The 23,234-nt window shown below is 37.8% G+C and overlaps 2 protein-coding genes across 5 annotated transcripts in view; both read right to left on the minus strand.

Annotated features, from left to right (window-relative positions):
* gpsm2l (G protein signaling modulator 2, like) overlaps positions 1-18,386 on the minus strand; it is a 29,403-nt gene extending 11,017 nt beyond the window's left edge. Inside the window, exons 1-7 of one of the 4 annotated variants that reach the window (XM_082145576.1) lie at positions 18,203-18,386; positions 3,242-3,463; positions 3,014-3,149; positions 1,083-1,222; positions 746-869; positions 306-421; positions 18-173 (exon numbers count right to left, since the gene is read on the minus strand). In XM_082145576.1, coding sequence (XP_082001702.1) covers positions 18-173; positions 306-421; positions 746-869; positions 1,083-1,222; positions 3,014-3,149; positions 3,242-3,462 — 893 coding nt within the window. In that variant the 5' untranslated portion in view covers position 3,463; positions 18,203-18,386. Of the gene's footprint in view, positions 1-17; positions 174-305; positions 422-745; positions 870-1,082; positions 1,223-3,013; positions 3,150-3,241; positions 3,464-6,008; positions 6,916-11,744; positions 13,348-18,202 lie in introns of those variants that run through there. The other 3 variants (XM_082145575.1, XM_082145574.1, XM_082145573.1) reach the window with 3 other exon arrangements.
* A 2,522-nt stretch (positions 18,387-20,908) lies between these two features.
* ghrhrl (growth hormone releasing hormone receptor, like) overlaps positions 20,909-23,234 on the minus strand; it is a 51,427-nt gene continuing 49,101 nt past the window's right edge. The window contains exon 13 of the mRNA XM_082145665.1: positions 20,909-22,815. Within this exon, the coding sequence (XP_082001791.1) occupies positions 22,714-22,815 (102 nt within the window). The 3' untranslated portion in view covers positions 20,909-22,713. The remainder of the gene's footprint in view (positions 22,816-23,234) is intronic.

Below are 23,234 nucleotides of genomic sequence, written 5' to 3' on the forward strand. Positions count from 1 at the left end.
TGTCACCAACAGCCTACCTGTCCTTGAGGTCCTGAGCTATGATGAGATGTTTGAGGTGATAGTCTATGGCTCTCTCGTAGTCCTGCAGAAGCGTGTAGGTGTTTCCCAGACTGTAACAGGCCTGAGCTTCCACAGCCCTGTCCTTCAGCTGCCGCGCCAACTGCAGTGTCCGCCTGCGGGACAGACATCTTCATCATCATTACTGATTTGACTTCACAAGAACAAAGCTTGAAACGAACTGAGCTGAATAACGACACTATTGTCTCCTGTAGAGCTGAATGAATTTAATATACTAGGAAACTGACTTGTAATGCTCAGCTGCAACTTCAAACTGCCCAAGGAATATGTACGCATTTCCAAGGTTGCAATATGCTCTCCGCTCTGCGGCTCTGTCTCCGAACTCCTTCGCAATGAGGAGACGCTGTAAAAAGAAGACAGCATTATTCATATTTACATCATGAAACATGTACATCACAAGTATTTTCTGCACTACAGATGTACAGACTACAAGTTCTTTATTATTACTGTATATGTAGTGATGTAGTTAATTATCATTACAACAAGTACAGTGTTATATAAATATTATTATAACAACTTTCTGTACACTAATCCATAATTTCTTCTAGCTTGTGCATTGTTTCCATTACTTTTATTACACATTCAGTTTGTGCATTTTAATAGAAACCACAAGTACATTTAGATTTAAAACTACCAGCTTATTTCAGAAACTCTCAGTGTGAAATACCTGCTCGTGGGCAAGAACAGCATCCTGGAAGTTTCCGAGCAAATAGTGTGAGTTGCCGAGGTTGCCGTAAGTCCTGCCCTGTGCCGCTCTGTCCCCCAACTCCTTCACGATGGCCAGATTCGCTCTTCAAACCGAGACAAACAGTAGAAGATACAGTAGGGGAGATAAAACAATAGAAAGTTTAGCATGCTTTTGGACAACATTACAGCCCTTGAGGCCAAACAACTCTCTTTCAGAAATGAAATATTTTGTCTTTTAGCACGTGTGTGTGTGTCGTCTACACTCTAGTTATTGCCAATTCAAAAGAATGAAAACAACAAAATGTTGGCTCGCTCACTCATAGTACTCGGTTGCTTTCTTTAGAGCGATGCGTGCCTCCTCGGGAAATTCTCCAGGGTCCATACCGCTCCAACATATGTTCTTCCCCTTGGCGTGGTACACATTCCCATAATTATACAGCGCTCGAGCCTGCCCCACCTAACAAAACCACATCCAGATAACACACACACACACACAACCAGCACTGATTACACACCTAAAACAGATCGACAGCTTGCACTTAAACTGTGTTTATGGTCTGCTAAAATAGATCAAGCCGTGTCTTTGGATAACAGGACAAATGTGACTTCAAAAAACATCTGAGGCAAACTTGGCCATTCAAGTGGAATTTAAAGGAATAAAAATATTCTGTCATCATTTACTCACACTTAGACATGGGAGATAGAGGCAAAGCATATCACAGTAATCTTAAACAAGTTTGGTTGATAACAATATATAATCAAGACACTCTGAAAAAGCTTATGGCCTTATGACAACTTATTTATTACAGTTGATCAGTTAGTTATTTCTATTTTATCAATACAAATAAATAAATTCTGTTTTATTTATGCATGTTTTGTATGTTTATATTTATTATTTGCATCACTAAATAAATATTATCAGTCAATTTATTTTTTGTTAATTTATCATTTATAGAGCATTTTAACTTTTTATTGGCATGGAAGATATTGTCAAAACAATTCACAATATTATAAGAAGTTTGGTTGATGACAAAATATAATAAAGATGACAATATTATCATATGTTTATAGGAAAGTTAATAAAAAAAAATGAATAAAAAGACAATTTTTTTATTTTAAGGTTTATTCGTTTATTTATTTGAACAGACAGTTTTATGTTTATTGTAGCAATCCAATTAATAAAACTGTATTTATCTTTGAATAGTCAGTTTTATTTTACCAATAAATAAATACTCTTATGTATTTATTTACTTGCTTACATTAAGAAATAAATATTATCACTCAATAAATCACATTTAAACAGCTTTTTTTATTTTATCTTCTCGCCATCATTTGTGTCCCAAAAAGTTAGGCTTGTTTTTTAGCTGAACGTTTTCTGTGGTTCTGCAAGCGTATGACGACCAGGAGCTTCAAGCTCCAAAAAAAGACAAGAAGTGCCTTAAAAACAATCAATCCTATTCAATATGTGATATTCCCAGTCTGATGATGCCATATGATAGCTTCCACAGAGGCTGTGACATCTTATTCACACATAAGTACACTGTGCCTTGACATGCCAGGTTTGACATAAGTACAGAACGGCATTGATTCGTGTATATTCTTATATATCTTATTTTATGTGTTTTTCGACAGAAGAATGAAACCTAATAGGTTTTGAAAGATAGAAAGAGAGTATAAATGATGACAGAAACTTCATTTTGGCTTAACCTATTGCATTAAAAAGCCTTTAGTTTAATTTACAGAGTTTGCAGATGCTGTAAAATGAAACTCCAGGACTTTTCAAGCATTACTTTTTTGGTTTTCAAGGACTACAATCACTTATCAAACAATATCTATATTATCTTTCAAATTCTAAAATAAGTTAATAAATAAAAATAAACCAATAAAACAAAATGGTACAAATAATGTGCAGCACATGCAATGACTGTGGTAACTTGAACCATTGAAACGACACTATGACAAAAAATGACCTTATTCAAACTGATTTTCTCCTCATGGATATATGATTGACCTGAAGAATGAAAGCTGTATCATATACTTGGATATTTATATAAGCAATATTACACTCATAGCCATGAGAAATGGCTCTATGTCTATATCAAACGGGCTGCAGCGTTAATTTTGCGATTTTTTCAAGTACCTTTTCATAAATATGGCTGTTTTCAAGGGTTTTTCAGGACTTATATTTCAAAAAGTCAAGTTCAAGTACTTCAAGCACCTTGTATGAACCCTGCATTTAACACCTCACCATATCATGGAGTATCCTGGAAATATCCAGGTGTCTTTGGCAACAAAGTGCTGCTTCGTCATAGCGTCCCAAAACTTTCAACGTGTTTCCAAGGTTCCCACTGGCTTTAGCTTCTCCCAGCTGATCTCCAATCGTTCTAGAGGAGCCATAATAACAAAACTTGTTATTTTAGATAAGGATATAATCCTACCGGCTTTAAAACAGTGACATAACATGCCAGATTCAGACCTGGTGAGTGTCAGGTCATGCCGATGGTATTCCAGCGCCTTGTTGTAGTCGTGCAGGTGGAAGTATGCGTTGCCCAGCTGACTGTAGATGGCGCTCAAAATCTGCAGGTCTTCTGTGCCCACCTGGATGGCCGACTCAAAAAAGGAGACGCCCGCACGGTAATCTCCCACTTTACACAGACGCTCACCTTCCAGAGCCAGTTCCAGACACGAGGCCTCCATCCTGCAGGGGGCAGCAGAGAGGTGAGCAAGAGCATGAGCAGGAACAAATGGGTTTACGAGGAAGTGTTCAATATGTGATTTCTGAATGTATGTGATTTATGGGTTTATGATGCAACTGACGCTGGCGGGTCACATGATAATGACAACATGGCGGATGTAGTACGTCCAGATTAGGGCTGGGTAAAAAAATATCGATTTCAACTTATCGAAATCCGTATCATGTCACATGGAAAGACGTCAGTAAAACAGCTTGTAAACAATGTCATGTAACGTCACATTTACCTCAGAAAAACCATATCCAGTGACCATAAACTCGTTAGTCAGCATTAAAAGGTGCATTAAAAATATTAAAATAAATGTTTTATGTTCTTTAATATTTAATGCATGTTTGAATAAATCAAGTTTTTATGACAGCCACCATTTAAATGTTTATATTTCATATAACTTTACTATTATACAAATAAATAAAAGTGTAATTTAAGTGTTTGTATACAAATCAGTTAATTTTTACCTTCAATAATAGTAGGCTAATGAAGCCAAGTAGGCTACAAATGACTCCCGTAGTTTACAGCATAGCATAGTTTTCCTTGAAAATGTGCCATGTATTGTACCTGATATCCAAAATAATCAATATTGAATCGAATCGGAATCTAATCGAATTGCAAGCTTGTGAATCGAAATCGAATCGAATTGTGAAATTTGTGTCAATACCCAGCCCTAGTCCAGATTACATTCATACTACACACATTTATACTATATAGAACGCACTTTATAGCACTCACAAAGTAAAAACTCATTCAAAATAAGTACCTACTCACGAGAGTATGCCATTTTGGACGCAGCCATAGAGAGATCAGAGACCAAAAAATGTCTTTTAGTAATAAATAAATAAATATTAGTGCGGTCAAATTACAAAAATCGTAATGAATACATTTATAGACACACACTTTTTAATTGATTTGACAGCAATTCATTGATTTGACAGCACTAATAAATATATAAAAATGTAAAAAAATAAATAAATACATAGATACATATTTTATTGGTGTATAACTAAATGTCTATTGATGCGCATAAAGATAGAAGCAAAGTAAAGGGAGTAAAATATTTCAGTTTGATATGCATTTTGACAAGACTATCAAAAGAAAAGATCAACTAAAGGTTTTTAAACCTAACTATCAGTCCAGTATATGTGTTTAAGCATATATAACCGCAGAGGCCTTATATTTGAGGAACAATAGACTAGATTTTGCACAAACCTTTTGAGATATCTTCTAAATGTAGATGAAAAAAACTATTGCGAAATGATGGCGTTTCCATTAACCGATGTTATGCAACTAAAACGTAATTCTTTTAGTGTAAATGCATTTCCCATTCTTTTACACACTAAGGGTTTATCATATCTGGCAATCAAAAGCATTCCCCAGATATTGTAGAAAAATCTAGAAAGAATTACTACAATATCAACATCATTAGGTCTGCGTGACTGCGTCTACACACAAGTTCTTGGAGAACGTCTAGTCAGCTGACATACAAATATGAATGACTCCCATATTAAGAGTTCAAATGGTGTCAAAGAATGACTAATAACCTCAGCTTCCAAGAATCAAGCAGAACACTGATCTGAATGCCTGTAAACCTTCTAAAGTATCACAGAATGTATGAAAAATATAAACACGCATGTTGTATTTGCATACAAGGACTTCTGTTTGTTCTTTCAGAGTGTGCGTCCGACAAACATACACTTTTAGTCCTCACCAAATGTGAAAGCGCTGAGTGGAGAGACGAAATCAGTCAATCACAACATATCTGATGTTTAAAATACAGCAATATTTGAAGAATTAACAAAAGTAAGAAATTATCTAGATGCTACACAACATGTAAACACTGTCAATACTGAGAAAAAAAAAAGAAAAAAAAACTTCATTACCACATCATCAAAAACAACGGAAAACTATTTAACTTTAAATACATAAGATACCATTAACAAGTTTGGGGTCTGTACTTCTCATATTCTCACCAAGGCTGCATTTATTTGATCAAACTTGCAGTAAAAAGTGTATTATCGTGAAATATTATTTCGATTTAAAATAACAGTTTTTATTTTATTTTAATATATTGTAAAATGTGATGTATTCCTGTGATCAAAGCTGAATTTTCAGCATCATTACTCCAGTCTTCAGTGTCACATGATACTTCTGAAATCATTCTAATATGATGATTTGCTGCTCAAGAAACATTTCCGATTATTATCAATGTTGAAAGGTTGTTGCTTCATATTTTTGTGGAAACCAAAATACTTTTTTTCAGGATTCTAATAGAAAGTTCAAAAGAGCAATGTTTATTTGAAATGCAAATCTTTTGTAGCATTATAAAATATCTTTACTTTCACTTTTGATCAATTTAATGTGTCCTTGCTGAATAAAGACAATAAGCACCTTGTAACCACCAAGAACACCATAGCAACAACCTAACAACCCCTTAGCAACCACACAGCAATGCCCTGGCAACCACATGACAATTGCGTACAGAAAAACTCACCCCACCTTTTATCCTTTCTCTTTTTATAAAATTCAGTGCACCGTCCAAACATCCCAATCTTTTTGATGATTTTTCCTCCTCCAATGTGATAGACACGTTTAATTCTCCATGGGGAGAAGCATGAGCCCCACAGCTTCGACCTTCTCAGACACATCACAAAACTGATTTACCTCTTCCAAAAGACACCAAATTCAAGGATAACACCCTCTGTGAGACCTTTCCCAACCCTCTACCCCTGGTAAGAAGCCTGAGCATAACCAGACGAGGCTTTAGCATCTAAAATGGTTTGTTGTTGGCATGCAGTGACGGGTTATGCTGGGTCTCGCACACATGAAGGGTCAGCGGTAAGCCTTCCGATGACAGATGCAACTGTACATGTCGCCCAAGTCATCTACGGACACCCGAAGGGAAGCGTCAATTCCAATTATCAGTGAGACGACACATGGGGATTATCACGCATAAAGGGCAAAACAGAGTAACTCTAATGTGCTTAGCTCCTAAACCAGTTATTCCAGTTGGGTGGGTCGGGGGGGAAAAAACTATGCAGATTCTGATTTTTGTTTTGTTACACTCATCAAAAAAATAAAGGTTCTTTACTAGCATCTACAGTTCCATGAAGAACCTTTAACATCCATTTAAAAAAATGTCACACTTGCAGTTCAGTTCTCTTGAGCCCCTTTCACACAGATATTCCGGAAAATACACGGATAAAGTGACCCGGGATTGGACCCGGGTTAATTTGATTTTGGTTCATTCACACTGCCAGTGATTTTCCGGAATCAGAGAGTGCGTTCACACACAAGCCATAAAAATCCCGTAAAGACACGTGACATGTAATGTCTCAGCAGCGTCTTAAAGGAATACTTCACCTCCAGAAAGATGAATGTGTATTTAAAATGGGTCATTTATGTAGAAGAAATGTGAAATTATTTTTTTATTTGGAGCTTTCTAGACTGAGAAAAGCCAGAAATGTGGCTAATGTGGATGAAAGACAACAACTCCCAGAATGCACTTGCTTCGCTGCCCTACGAGGCCACTCCCAAGCCACGCTTACCGGTAAGAGAGCGCAGTTAAACAACAAGGCATTCATTATGTTTACTGTGGTGAGCAGGACGAGACTGAGGGCCGTGGGAGAACGATGAGAGGCCGGTGGCATGACTCATTACTGATGACGCACCTGTGAGACGCACCGGTCTCGTATCTCTCACGGAGGAGAGGGAATTTTCTTAGCAATGTTAAAACGCACATCAACCGATCACTTGTTTAGCGTTCATGTAAACACTACATTCAGATTCACCAATCGGAATGAATTCAGTTAGATTGAAACAAAAGGTGTGCATGTAAACAATGAATGGCGACTGCAGAAAGCAAGAGCCGAATCCCGGACATTTTGGACGATCTCGACGGCCGGACATGTCCGGGAAAAAGAGGATGGTAACCCCTACTACTCCGCTTTCTCCACAGAACAAGAGCCTGTTAGCTTAGCTTCCAAAAAAAGATGGCTGACACTGTGTGTACATTCTGTGAGTGAGATCCCACCCTCTATGGGCGGGTTGAGAACATGCGGGACAGCCCCTACTACTGGCTATAGTCTTTAGCCTCTGGCCAAAAAATCCTCCGATGACGCAAAATGGCGATTTTTGCATCATCTGAGGATTTTTTCCAGACAAAAAAAAAATACATAAATCTCTCATCTCAGGGGGATATGAGGGTGGAAAGCACGGTAATTCGAAAATACTACAGGTTTTCTACTAATACAAAGCTTAATGTTAAATCCTGAAGAATCCCTTTAAGTTTGCTTATGAGCTGCGATTTCTCTCTCGAGAAACCACACTTGTGCATTTTTTTCTCTGATTCGATCATAAACTAGCGCATTACGTACCGTTTCACAGCTGGCGAACGATCCCGGCTTCAGCGCCATCATTACGACACGGCATTGATGACGGCTTTTGTTCACACAGCGCGCGTTCTGGGACTGAACACGGCAATGTTACTAGGTCCCCAACCCGGCATCGATACCGGCATCAATCCCGGGTCGTGTTTGCGTTCACACAGAAGGCGTTCTGGCAATTTCCCGGCAATTTCCCGGCAATTTGCCGGGATCATCGCACTGTGTGAAAGGGGCTTTGGTTTTTGGTCCGGACCAAAAAAGAAAATGATACATTTATTCCAGATTTGCTTAGCGTTCACACTGTCATTTTTAACACCAAACCTAAAGATAGGAAACCAAAAAAAAAAAATGTTATGGCATTTATATTTTGCGATGGAATTCGTCGAACATCCAAACCAATGCTGCGAGGAGACGTGGTTCTGATGCCTATACAACATCGCGACTATGATGAGAAAAAACAGGTGTGCTTGAGCATTTGGTCCTTTTTAAGGGTCGCATCTTGTGACATGTCTGTTTTTGGTTTGTTTCAATTGTCTTTGGTCTGTGTTACGTTCATATTTCAGTCGAACTGCACTAGAGTTCGTTTGGAAGTGGACCGAGACGCATCTTGTTTGGTGCGCACCAGGGTTCGGATGGCAGCGTTCACACTTATTCGAATGAACCGCATTAACAGAGCAATCGCACCAGAGTTCATTTTAATCTAACCAAACCTAACAAGTGTGAACAAACCCTAAGAAAAAAGGTACGGCAGCAAAGTTCCTTGATTATTACGCAGGAATGAGAGTATAGTTCCTAGCCATATCGGACTAGAAAATCGCAACTTTTCATTTTCCGTCGGCCTTAGTACACGATGTAACTACCGAAGAGTCAAGTTTTAAATAGGAAAAACATCAAAACTCTTTGGTCATTTTTTGAGAGAGATGCTAACGGTCTAATCAGATTCAATGATCTATGCTAAGCTATGCTAAAAGTGCTACCGCCAGACCCGGAGATCGGCTGAATGGATTCGAAAACGGTAAAACTCAACTGTTTAACTCTAGGGGAGTTGGAAAATGAGCCTATTTCCAAAAAAAGTGGAGTGTTCCTTTAAGAACTGTTCAATGGAAGGTTCTTTATGGAACCTAAATGGTTATTCTACATTCCTAAACATAAAGGTTCATTCTTTGTGGTTCTTTAAGGAACAAAAATTAGTCCTTCCATGGTATTGCTGCAAAAAAAACAAACAAAAAAACAACTTTTGGAACCTTTTTTTTTTTTTTTTTTTTACTTTGTTAAAGCTTAATTCTTATGGTTAGAGCTTTGTTCCAATCCTTAATCTTGAGTATGAGCAATTGTAATAGTTATGCTTCACATGGCAAGCAAAACTAAGTAATTAACCTGAGTTCTCAACATTTGTGCAACAGAGAGTGATCAGTGTTCAGAATTACAATTTAGAAAATAAAACCAGACAAAAATACATGAACTTAAAAGTAAATTGACCGTGGGACAAATAACTAGTCTTTGGCGTCTAGTCACATGTTTGGCTCAAACCAGTATGCAAAAAGCATATTTTGCACTGGAAAGTGCACAATTCTCTTTAGAATATATATAGCCACTCTTGCCATTATTAATAAGAGTTAGCAAGAGAAAGCATGACGGCTTTAGAACTTGTTCAAGGAACAAAGCAACCCAAGAAAACCTCCCTGAATCAATTAATCTTCTGCTGAAGTAGAGCGAGATGTTGTGAAGAATGAATCGACTCCAGCCAGAGGAACAGTCAGGTAACCAAGGCCATGCAGGGAAAATCCATTAGACCAAATTAAATCCCACGCTTTGCCCAGAGTGTCCTCAGCGGAAGGTTTGCGGCCTTCACATGCTCTAATTTCTTTATCCTCAGCGAGGTGGGACGCGGGCCGAGCGGCTGACGCGATTTCTCCACTGACCGATGCAAATGACTAATTCGCACCATATATCAACTCATGCTTCTCATGAAGTGATGAATTTCACTGATTCTTACTGAAACACCAGGCATATGTTGCTCATTATTTCTGTTCATTTCTAAAACTCTGACATTAAAAGGGAGTAAGTTCAGACAAATTTAAATTCAGTCATTAATTCTTCACCCTCATATCGTTCCGTGAGTTCTGTGAAACTCAAAAGGAGAAAGTTCAGCACAATGTCTATTTTCATTTGTTTCATTCAGTTGTTAAAAAAACAACAACAAAAAAACAGATTATGACTGAACGCAACATGGCAGTTCAAATGTGTAGAATGGAGAAAAATGTCTAAAAGCTTATTAGGAAAACAAACTGGTGGGAAATATTGGCTACTCATTGAATAGCAACATTTTCACCACAAAATATTAGAAAAGTCACCATATGGCTTTAGAAGATGGATTGGAATAGCCTACATGAATACAATGGACTCATGCTGGAGTTTTTTGTCCTTTCTGGAGCTTAACAACACCTGATATGCTTTCATTCTATGGAAAAGAGTAGCATGCCGTGAACATCCTTTTAAACATCTCCTTTTTTGTTTTACAAAAGAAAGAAAATCGTATAGGTTTGGAATGATCTGAAGGTACGCCAAAAATTTGTGACGAAATGACAACATTTACATGATTGGGGGAAACATCCCAACCCAAACAGGGTTACCAAGTTTGCGTAACAAAACCAGCCCAATCCCATAGAATTTCATCATATTGGGGGAAGTGGTCGAGAAGAGATGAAAAGATTACATTGGTTACAAATGCCCCTCCACCCCACAACATGTATACATGAGATAGAAAACAAGAACAAAGAACTGGTGAACCATTTTATACTTCAAACCCTTGGACTGGGTTGGAAGTGTAACCCTTAACATAACTGTGTATTGCAGAATTTGATCAAATCACGTGATCATGAATATAATATAAGTTATACCCGGTGAACAGTGAATGTCTATCTATATGTGCATATGTGCTCAAGTATACATTCTGTATGTGTACACAATAATATGTTCTTATGTAAGGATGAGTACATGTGTATTGTAAGTATTATTTTTTTTCTGTATTTGTTTGGTAAAAAACAGTTTAAAAATAAAAGTAAAAAAAATAAAATAAATAAATAAACCAATCCCAGCCAAACCTAGCCCTTTTGCGTTCCGGGGTGGTTTGCCCGGTAAAATTTGTCTTCTGGGGTGTCAAAATTGCATTTTGTGGGAAAGGGTTAAACTAAAAAAAATATTATAAAAAAATACAGCAACAGTGTAAAAGTAGCCTAATTCCGCAGGAAAATCGGACTTGACAACACTGATCCCAACTTCAGGACGTTGTTGGAGCCATGACATTGTGGTTAGCACATGTACTCCAAAAGACGCTGAGCCGAATTCGATCCCTTTCCCAATCTCACCAATTATTTCCTGTAAATGTTTCACCCCTGTGTGGAAAAAACACTCCCTGAAATAAAACATAGGCCCTTGACTCATCTTTCAGCTTCAGTGTGAGATGGTCCTGCAGTATTTCAGGATGTACGACAGCAACCGAGACAAAACAGTGCCAACAAGTGATGACCCTCCTTTTTAATTATTAAACACGGCTATTAAAAATGCACACACAAGAGATCTCTCGACCAACCTGAGCCCATTTTTACTCGCCTCCACCCGCAGCACTGTATTACATTTCAAACCCCATTTATCTGATGGAAAAACAAGTGCACGTCAATGGAAAGATAGACAGGTCTTTTGGTATTTACAGCAAGATATGTTGCGTAAAACACTCCATAAAACACTCCATAATCAGCAAAAACATGATGAGTTAATAGAGAATGAAGGCACATCAAAAAATGTGCTGTAGTTTTGTGTATCGTAAGGCAAGACAAGTCTTTTCTCCTACCTGGAACGGACGTGAAACGCTTGATCCTCATCTTTTGTGATCCCATCCATTTAGATTCATAGTAAAAGTCCAAGTTTAAAACAAAACTACAACAGCAAACATAAAGATGGAGCGAAGATGTCCATGTTTTCACCGTGTCTGATCCATGGACCATCTGACAGGCGAGCGACACACTAAAGAAAGAGTCTAAGACATATGATCCTCTCTCTCCCACACACACATACACACACTGAGGTGTAAGCAGCTAATGATTTCACTAAGAAAACAGTCATTGACTGATTGATGACAACACGCTTCCACCCTACAAACTCAATAACATCTCATGTGGAAGGCTGAACATGAGGAAGTGACTTCCTCGTGAGCAACCATCCGATCATCAAAAGACGCTTTTTCCAGGATGAAAAGTTGATGTTGTTGTATTACAGTAGCTTTCCCATTCAAAGAATTTAACTTTTGCGCAAAATTTGAATATCTCAAAGCATTTGCGAATAAAGCAACAAAATCACCACTTCCTGGGAAATTGGCACAAAATATCTGTAGTAGCTTTTTTTCCCGTACATTTTAACTTGACTTGCACCTCACAGATGAAATGCATTAAACTGTTACAGTATCTTGTGTTTGGGAATGCAATCGTGTGAAAACAGTTCTGGGAGGCAATACAAACAAATCCTTTTAATGACTGACTTTGGCATTTCAGAATGATCAAACCAACTGGTTAGTCCAGTTATCCAATCATATCTTTTGTTGAGGCAAAGTGTTTTTGTTTTTGTTGTTTTTTGCACATCAAGGGATTTATTCGGCAAATGAATTTCCATCATAGTTTATGCGCATGTCTTCTTATCGGATTTAAATAAATCATCCACGTCAATTGAGCACATACATTTTTTTTATTAGAATGTAAGCATCTTGTCGTTTCCATCCAGCGTTTTTTATGCAATATCCCACATTTTTTCAAAATATATTCTTTTGTGTTCAGCAGAAGAAAGAAATTCATACAGGTTTTGAACAACTTGAAAGTGAGTAAATGATGACAGAATTTTCATTTTTGGGTGAACTATCCCTTTAAGAATTGAAACCACCATCAATAATCTTGAATGATTTCATTTGAAGGGATGGTGACATATTAGACATCGCTTACTCACCCTCACACTGATCCAAACCCACCCGTGTGACAAGATTTCTTCAGAGAAACACAAAAGAAGATGTTTTCAAAGAAATATTACAGTGGCCAGAACCGGTCAAGCTACAAAACTGACAATAAAGCACCATACAATTCTTTGCATGCATGAAGAAAAGCCCAAGAATCAATGTCATTTGGCATTTTTTATATCAAACCTGCATGGCCTGATGCTTCTTTATGCAATGTTTGAATATAAACATTTATGAAAATGAGATTTGAGAGCTATTGTGAAAGGGGATGATATGTTAGAAAATAGCAACTTAAATTCCTTACACAAAGTTATATGACTTCAGAGGACTTGAGCTTGATGTGCATGACCTTTAACGTCATTTTGGAGATTGCCATCTTTAAAATATCTCCTTTGGCATTCCACAGAAGCTGTCACGGTTTAAAACTAAAACTAAAACTATTAAAAAAATAAAAAAAATAAAAAAATAATAAAATAAAATAAAATAAAATATTAGACGAAAAACAAACTTAAATTAGAAATGCTCCCTTGCCAACTAACTTTAAATAAGTTTGTTGAAATAGTAAAATTACTGACGTAAAAATAAATGTAACCTATATAAAATAAATAAAAACTAATACAAATGATACTGCACATAAGAAAGTCTTGGGTTTGGAAAACAAGAGGGTGAGACAACATTTTCATTTTTGAATTGAACAAAAATCGTGCGGGCAGTGGGAAAATGCGTCAGAAATCATATTTGTTTGTACTTCAGGAATTCCTTGTATTGATTAGAAAACTGAAAGCATTGTTCATTTTCAGAACTGGCTAAACTGACAATCTGGATACTCAGGAAGGGCTGTGACCTTCATCGAGAGCAAAAAAGTGTATTTGATTACGGCCAAACATAGTGGTTTTGTGGCTCCTCGTGAGCCAGTTGGTCCAGCAAAACCTCAGGCCATGTCCAACTGCAAGTTTACTCAAGTGTGCGATTAAGACACACTGTATGCATTTTCCTTTTTGTTTGACATTTCAACTTCCTTGCCAGTGTGTTTTCAGGCCAGGAATATTCAACCACTCACACACTCGTCTGCACCATCATTTCAGTTCAAGTTTTATTTATGCCAACAGTTCCAAAAACATTGAGCCACTCATTCAACTGCCCTATAATGGTGACAGCAGTTTTGTGAGCAGTAATAGGCCAGCTTAGTCAGTCTTTTCAATAGAATAAAACACAAGGTACAGCCTTGTAAACAGCTGTGATTCATTAAAAGATTCATAAACCGCAGCGCAGCGCAGCCTGTGCAGACACAAGAGCTGCTGTGTCCGTTCTGTCAGCCGGAGCCTGTCCAGGTGTTTCTCATTTAATCCCACGAGAGGGAACTGCTTACAATGAGTCTCACGGTCATATTTCACCCCGAAATGAAAATATTATATTTTGCATAAAGAAAATGACACCTATTATTGTGCAATAAATTTTTTTTATACATATTTTAAATGAGAATTAGCAACCGGTATACTTGTCATTTTAATGGAAAACACGTGTTTTACTTTTGCATTTCGTAATTCTCGCTACTGTTAATGATGAGTCTAACTGACGACAATCATGAAAATCTCATTGGTTCTTGCTGAAACTCAGTGCTGCGTAACGAACGAGAATGAACCTCATTGGTTCTTGCTGAAACTCAGTGCTGCGTAACGAACGAGAATGAACCTCATTGGTTCTTGCTGAAGCTCAAACGTGATGCGTAACACGAGAATGAACCTCATTGGTTCTTGCTGAAGCTCAAACATGCTGCGTAACACGAGAATGAACCTCATTGGTTCTTGCTGAAGCTCAAACATGCTGCGTAACACGAGAATGAACCTCATTGGTTCTTGCAGAAGCTAAAACATGCTGTGTAACACGAGAATGAACCTCATTGGTTCTTGCTGAAGCTCAAACGTGATGCGTAACACGAGAATGAACCTCATTGGTTCTTGCTGAAGCTCAAACGTGATGCGTAACACGAGAATGAACCTCATTGGTTCTTGCTGAAGCTCAAACGTGATGCGTAACACGAGAATGAACCTCATTGGTTCTTGCTGAAGCTCAAACGTGATGCGTAACACGAGAATGAACCTCATTGGTTCTTGCTGAAGCTCAAACGTGATGCGTAACACGAGAATGAACCTCATTGGTTCTTGCTGAAGCTCAAACGTGATGCGTTACACGAGAATGAACCTCATTGGTTCTTGCTGAAGCTCAAACGTGATGCGTAACAAACGAGAATGAACCTCATTGGTTCTTGCTGAAGCTCAAACGTGATGCGTAACACGAGAATGAACCTCATTGGTTCTTGCTGAAGCTCAAATGTGATGCGTAACAAACGAGAATGAACCTCATTGGTTCTTGCTGAAGCTAAAACATGCTGCGTAACACGAGAATTAACCTCATTGGTTCTTGCTGAAGCTCAAATGTGATGCGTAACACGAGAATGAACCTCATTGGTTCTTGCTGAAGCTCAAACGTGATGCGTAACAAACGAGAATGAACCTCATTGGTTCTTGCTGAAGCTCAAACGTGCTGCGTAACACGAGAATGAACCTCATTGGTTCTTGCTGAAGCTCAAACGTGCTGCGTAACGAACGAGAATGAACCTCATTGGTTCTTGCTCTTGCTGAAGCTCAAACGTGCTGCGTAACAAACGAGAATGAACCTCATTGGTTCTTGCTGAAGCTCAAACGTGCTGCGTAACAAACGAGAATGAACCTCATTGGTTCTTGCTGAAGCTCAAACGTGCTGCGTAACACGAGAATGAACCTCATTGGTTCTTGCTGAAGCTCAAACGTGATGCGTAACACGAGAATGAACCTCATTGGTTCTTGCTGAAGCTCAAACGTGCTGCGTAACAAACGAGAATGAACCTCATTGGTTCTTGCTCTTGCTGAAGCTCAAACGTGCTGCGTAACAAACGAGAATGAACCTCATTGGTTCTTGCTGAAGCTCAAACGTGATGCGTAACACGAGAATGAACCTCATTGGTTCTTGCTGAAGCTCAAACGTGATGCGTAACACGAGAATGAACCTCATTGGTTCTTGCTGAAGCTCAAACGTGATGCGTAACACGAGAATGAACCTCATTGGTTCTTGCTGAAGCTCAAACGTGATGCGTAACACGAGAATGAACCTCATTGGTTCTTGCTGAAGCTCAAACGTGATGCGTAACACGAGAATGAACCTCATTGGTTCTTGCTGAAGCTCAAACGTGATGCGTAACACGAGAATGAACCTCATTGGTTCTTGCTGAAGCTCAAACATGATGCGTAACACGAGAATGAACCTCATTGGTTCTTGCTGAAGCTCAAACGTGATGCGTTACACGAGAATGAACCTCATTGGTTCTTGCTGAAGCTCAAACGTGATGCGTAACAAACGAGAATGAACCTCATTGGTTCTTGCTGAAGCTCAAACGTGATGCGTAACACGAGAATGAACCTCATTGGTTCTTGCTGAAGCTCAAATGTGATGCGTAACAAACGAGAATGAACCTCATTGGTTCTTGCTGAAGCTAAAACATGCTGCGTAACACGAGAATTAACCTCATTGGTTCTTGCTGAAGCTCAAATGTGATGCGTAACACGAGAATGAACCTCATTGGTTCTTGCTGAAGCTCAAACGTGATGCGTAACAAACGAGAATGAACCTCATTGGTTCTTGCTGAAGCTCAAACGTGCTGCGTAACACGAGAATGAACCTCATTGGTTCTTGCTGAAGCTCAAACGTGCTGCGTAACAAACGAGAATGAACCTCATTGGTTCTTGCTCTTGCTGAAGCTCAAACGTGCTGCATAACAAACGAGAATGAACCTCATTGGTTCTTGCTGAAGCTCAAACGTGTTGCGTAACAAACGAGAATGAACCTCATTGGTTCTTGCTGAAGCTCAAACGTGCTGCGTAACACGAGAATGAACCTCATTGGTTCTTGCTGAAGCTCAAACGTGCTGCGTAACAAACGAGAATGAACCTCATTGGTTCTTGCTGAAGCTCAAACGTGATGCGTAACAAACGAGAATGAACCTCATTGGTTCTTGCTGAAGCTAAAACGTGCTGCGTAACAAACGAGAATGAACCTCATTGGTTCTTGCTGAAGCTCAAACGTAATGCGTAACAAACGAGAATGAACCTCATTGGTTCTTGCTGAAGCTCAAACGTGATGCGTAACACGAGAATGAGCCTCATTGGTTCTTGCTGAAGCTCAAACGTGATGCGTAACGAACGAGAATGAACCTCATTGGTTCTTGCAGAAGCTAAAACGTGCTGCGTAACACGAGAATGAACCTCATTGGTTCTTGCTGAAGCTCAAATGTGATGCTAACACGAGAATGAACCTCATTGGTTCTTGCTGAAGCTCAAACGTGATGTGTAACACGAGAATGAACCTCATTATTTCTCGTGTCAAGCGAACATGATTAAGCTTCTGTTTACCACAACTGATGTGAATAAAAGCCTGAATTCAATCTGTTCATCATATAAAGCGATCCTGTGTCTTTATATGACAATTTGGACAAAACCACTCAATTCATATGGATTCTTTTTACGTTCTCTTTTTTTTTTTTTTTATCAAAGTGGTAGTTGCGTAGCTGTCAATGAAGGGACAGAAAGCTCTCAGATTCATCAAAAAGATCTTCATTTGTGTTCCGAAGATGAACGAAAGTCTTACGGGTTTGGAACGAGGTTGAGTATGAAAGAATTTAAATTTTTGCGTGAACTAAACCTTTAATTTTGGCCTTTAAATTTAAATTTAAACCTTTAAACATTTTTATATAAATTATTTAATACAATTCTATAGACCAATATAAATATAAACATAGTACAATTTAAATAATATATCACTATTTTTCAGGGATTATAATAATGGCAATGATATTTTTATGAGAATTTAGGAAAATGTGCTTAATAATGTTACAAAGCAGCCCTTTTGTTTTCATGCTAATTTTAATTTTATTTAAAATTTCCACCCATTTTTATTTCAATATAACGTATTAGTGGAGGAATGAACACTATGTTTTGACAGAACCGGTCCTAGTCATCATTTACTCATATGCTGTCATGGTCAGAAACATATTGACATGCCTTTGAGATAAACTATAAAGATCATTTTGACAAGTAGTTCGGTACAAAACCGTCATAGAAGCAACAATAAATAGATTCAAGATGTTGCTCAAGAAAGACAAGTCAAGGAAGTACTTAATATGCAACACATTACAAAGAAAAAGCTCAGTGGAGAAGCTGTTAAAGCACAACTAAACTAACGTTAAATCCGAAAGAGAAAAGAAATCAAACTCCTACCTCAGACACTTTGAGATCTGTACTTTAAAGAGTGTAATCGCGCTACATGTCCCGTGGTGGAAAAGTTTCTCCCTTTTTCAAGAAGCATCGAAAAAGTTTCTTTCTCTTACTCCGCCATGTTTTCTCAAGATACTTTCCTTTCCTAAATTTTTTTCGGAAAAAAAGAAAAGCGTCTTTTGCTTTGGCACGCCAATCATTACACAGGAGTTCGTAAACGCCACGCCTCGCCATCAAAATGCTTCAGTGCTGAAGTAACCCTCCTCGCGAATGAATCGTTCTTTTAAACAGACTCTTTTGAATGATTCAGGCGAATCGATTCGCCAATCGATTCACAAATCGAAAATAGTAAATCTGATATTGTGAACTTATTACTAATAATTGGCATTGCTATTTAATATTATTAACGCTGAGCCGATTCTTTTGAATGTTTTGGTCGAACCCATTCACAAAGCGTTTGTACGGACTTTGTTTTAGACTAAACTTTAAGGAATGTTGTTAAATATAGTGAGGAAAATTTAATGCAGGTAATAATTAACACCAATTGATATTATTTGGAGACTAATAATGTTGTTAAAGGGGATAGTTCACCCAAAAAATGAAAATTCTGTCATCACTTACCCACCCTCAAGTTGTTCCAAACCTGTATGAATGTCTTTGTTAAACTGAACACAAAAGAAGATATTTTGAAGAATGTCTGGTAACCAAACAGTTGTTGGGCCCCATTGACGTCCAATGGAAGGAAAATAAAAACATTCTTTAAAATATCTTATTTTGTGTTCAGCATAACAAAGAAATACTTACAGATTTGCAACAACTTGACAGAATTTTCATTTTTGGGTGAACTGTCCCTTTAAACTCGCAGTGAATCGGTTCACTGAGCTGACCATCTTAAAGATTCAATTCACTAATATGAATTGGACTACCTATAGTGCTGGAAGCGATTTATTTCTGTTGGCTCCTCAATTTGGTTATAACTTTTTGTATGTATATATATAAAAAGGAAGACTTCATTATATATAAAAACACTCCTAAGGACTATAAAAAAATTAACTAAACTTCAAACTTCTTAAAAAAATAACTAGGGTGAGTAAATAGTAGTGTGATGTATTGACCAGCAGAGGTCACTGTTTATTACTGACGGACAAATCCAGCTGTCATTTAATGATCTCTGAAGGACATGAGTCATTTATGTATGTTTTTCATGTTTTAATACAAAGTAAGTATATGTCAGACATTAAAGCAAAAGATCAATAACACTTGAGCTCAAAAATAGCTACATGTACTCATTATGCCAGCTTGCTTACGCATACACAAACATAAGCACACGTATAAGGACATCAGCTTAACTGCACTATTAAAGCAACAAACAAAAATAAATAAATAGAATCCATTACACAGGTAAAGCATCATAAAATTGGGTGATATTTCCATCTCTGTAATGCACTCTGATGATTTGATGCATTAATACACTTAAGGCCACTCAAAAACGTGGAAACAAAATACTGCATTACAGCTGAACATACATACATTATAGATACATAATATTTATAGACATACATAATATTTATACAAAATACGTTTACATATTATTGTTATTTTAATAGCTGTTTATAGGCAACAAAGTATAAATGCACATTTGGTGAGAAGAGAAGAGACCGGACAAGACCGAGAAGTGACGAGAAGAAATGAGCAGAAGAGACGAGACAAGAAGAAATGAGCAGAGACGAGTAGAAACAAGCAGAGAAGAGAGACAAGAAGAAACGAGCAGAGGTGAGAGGAGACGAGTAGTGAAGAGACGAGACAAGAAGAAATTAGCAGAGACGAGTAGAAACAAGCAGAGAAAAGAGACAAGAAGAGAAAAGAAAAGACAAAACGAGAAGTAAAGAGACAAGCAGAGAGGAGACCAGAAGAAACAAGCAAAGACAAGACGAGACGAGAACAGATGTAAAGAGACGACCTGAGAAGAGACAAGACAAGACAAGAAGAGAAGAGAAAAGAAGAAATGAGCAGAGACGAGTAGAAACAAGCAGAGACTAGAAGAGACGAGAAGAGAAAAGACGAGAACACCACATCTGCAAATGCTCTATATTCTGCAGAGACACTGACAATAAACTGAGTAAAACTATTTCTGCTCTCAGCTGACGCAACATTTCCAGTTTTGAGTGACCAAGAAAGAATCAACCAGCAGAATAGAAAAAGAAAACAGGGCTAGTCCTTACACTTTTAGCTCAAATTAATATTTCTGAGTCAATGTCTAGACACATATCAGTCTTTGCTACAAAGATGCCTTTGAATAGTTGAAATATTGCAGAAAAAAAAGATACATTTCTTAAACATATATTGCACTATATAGGGGTAAATTGTCACAAGGATTGAACGGAATTTTCAGAAAACTGTTAACAGTAATGCGAACAGTAATATGAAACACAAAACAACCCATTAAATAAAATGAAAAAGGTAACAAAAATATCAAACCACTGTTTTTGCCAGCAGAAATTGTTATAAAAAACACGTGACAACTTGCCCAGGTTACCATACATCTCACTCAGAAATCCACAGATCTATCAATATACAAATGTTAAATACTCTACTATACTTAACACACACACACACACACACACACACACACACACACACACACACACACACACACACACACACACACACACACACACAGTAGTGGCCTAAAGCAGGGGTTTTCAAACTGGGGGCCGCGGCCCCCTGGGGGGCCGCCAGGGGGCGCCAGGGGGGCCGCAGAAAGTTGAAAAAAAAAGCGGAAAAAAAAGTTTAAAACGTCAAAAAAAATAAAGTGTTAATATGAGTATTGTTATGAAATAACATTATAATAATTTGTTGCATAGCCTATCTGAACATTATACTTTTAATGCTAATCTTTTAGAGATGAACTGATTGATCGGCTGGTGACCAGAATTTGCCGATTTTCGGGCGATTTTCAGTCTGACATATGCCGATTCAAATGCACTCGGGCGCCGCATGATTAACATTGCGTAACATCAGCATCACACGTGCACAGAACGCACATGTAGGAAACCTTGTGAATTACGGCCGTTTCAGACCGCAAGCGGCGCGTGAGCAGCGCAAATTTTTTTTCGGCGTGCATGTTCAGTGAGTGCATTCACACCGCGAGCAGGAGCAGCGCGTGAGCGTCAAGCAGGAGCGTCGCGTGCCGTGAGCAGCGGAGGGTTTCGGCGCCGTCTATTTTTGCTGCGCTGCTCACGCTCAATTAAAGCGAAAGCACACTTTTGATGGACAAAATAAATATGATTTCACACAAAAAGTACCAAAAATGCACATAATTTGCATGTAGGCTATAGTGTGTTTTAACAAGAACTGGAGTAGGCTATGTCAGAAAAGAAAATGAAGACTCAAAAATATTTATAGAAAATGTACCCATTTAAACTTGTTTTTATTAATCAGTTTGGGTAAAAGTGGTGTTTTATAAAAAATATATTTATAGAAAATAAATATTTGTGTGTGCTGTAAAGTGGTTAGAAAAAATGAAATCAGAATCGGCTAAAATCTGTATTGGCAGGTCAAACTCAATGAAAAATCGGAATCGGTCTTGAAAATTGTAATCGGTTCATCTCTATAATCTTTCTGATTGGCTGGTATCAAACACCATCACATAATCTGATGTTCACCTAGATGTTTTATTTATTTATTTATACATTTGCCGCAGTATTGTCGATGGGTTCAATAACACATCCTGCAAAAGGGGGGCCTTGGCCAGAACCTAGTAGTATTTGGGGGGCCTTGTCATGGAAAAGTTTGGGAACCCCTGGCCTAAAGTGATGTCCTGAGGTGATATTTGTTTTTAATGACCCTATAAGTTTTATTAAACCATCAAAATATGCGGACAAATACTTTAAAGATTAGGAATTAAACACTAAGCATCTGAAAAGGTAAACTATACAGCTACAGTAAGTATAAAAAATGCATAGAAAAACAAAAATATCACTAAAGCATACACTGACTACAACATCATCAGTTTTAATAATACCCTTGGGTTCTCTCTTGTTTTTGCATGTGTTCATAATTTCACTGTATGACAGCCTGGCCAAAGATGATTTACCGAACATTTTGGCATGTTTAATTGCTTTATCAAAATAAAACAATTGCTTACAATACAATACAATGTAAAACACACAATATGCCTACAAAATCTTTAAAAGTATTTGAATAAAGGGTGAAGATGTCAATTACCCAAGACCAGACATCACTTTTGGCCACTGCTATTTGACAGCGGTTCTGTAATGATAAATTCCAGTATGCTCTCTAATGAATAGTTTTGAGTGCGTGTAATTCAGCCCAAATGTTCAGTATTTGAACACTTAAGCCACTATTAAAAGTGTCAGAATCCTTTTGGTGTCTGTAAGTTGCAGGTTAATGGCGATGATCTCATTTGTTCTCATGTAAACGGAGCAATACAATTTGCAAACAGTGTTTCATTCAGATGTGAGTGTTTTCTGGAGGCACTGATGAGTTTTAGTCTAGAACCGAGTGTCCATTTGACTTCCTTTGGCTCCAACAGGGACTACAACGTAACTCCCCTCTCGATATCGAATCCACCGTGAGCGTATTTCATTCTGAACCTGACGAACAAAAACATATATGATATATAATCACAAAAACCCAGGAGAGACTTCCCTCAAAACCTAACCTAACTTAGATTTATAAAGATTTCTATATTATTAAGTTTAAACCCTACAACCACAATACTGTCTGTAGCCTAAAATATAATTAGTCATTAGTCATTATTAGTTCATACAGTGGTTTTGTTAGAAATGAGTTTCATTAAATGCAAGAAGCTCAGCTTTACCGTATAGCACAGCACAGGCTCAAATGCAATGCATTTTTATTATTCATCCTTAATTGCTTATTGGCCTTTGAGCAGTCCTCTTGTAATTCCCCAATCAGTTTCTTAATCAAATTAATAAAGACTGGCAAACATTTTTGTCAAGGATTTTGAGTACAAATGTTGTTTAGTCCTCTGAGAACGCTGATTATCTCC

Source organism: Leuciscus leuciscus (genome assembly GCF_965113295.1).
Source record: "Leuciscus leuciscus genome assembly, chromosome: 18".
Classification (NCBI taxonomy): Eukaryota; Metazoa; Chordata; class Actinopteri; order Cypriniformes; family Leuciscidae; genus Leuciscus; species Leuciscus leuciscus.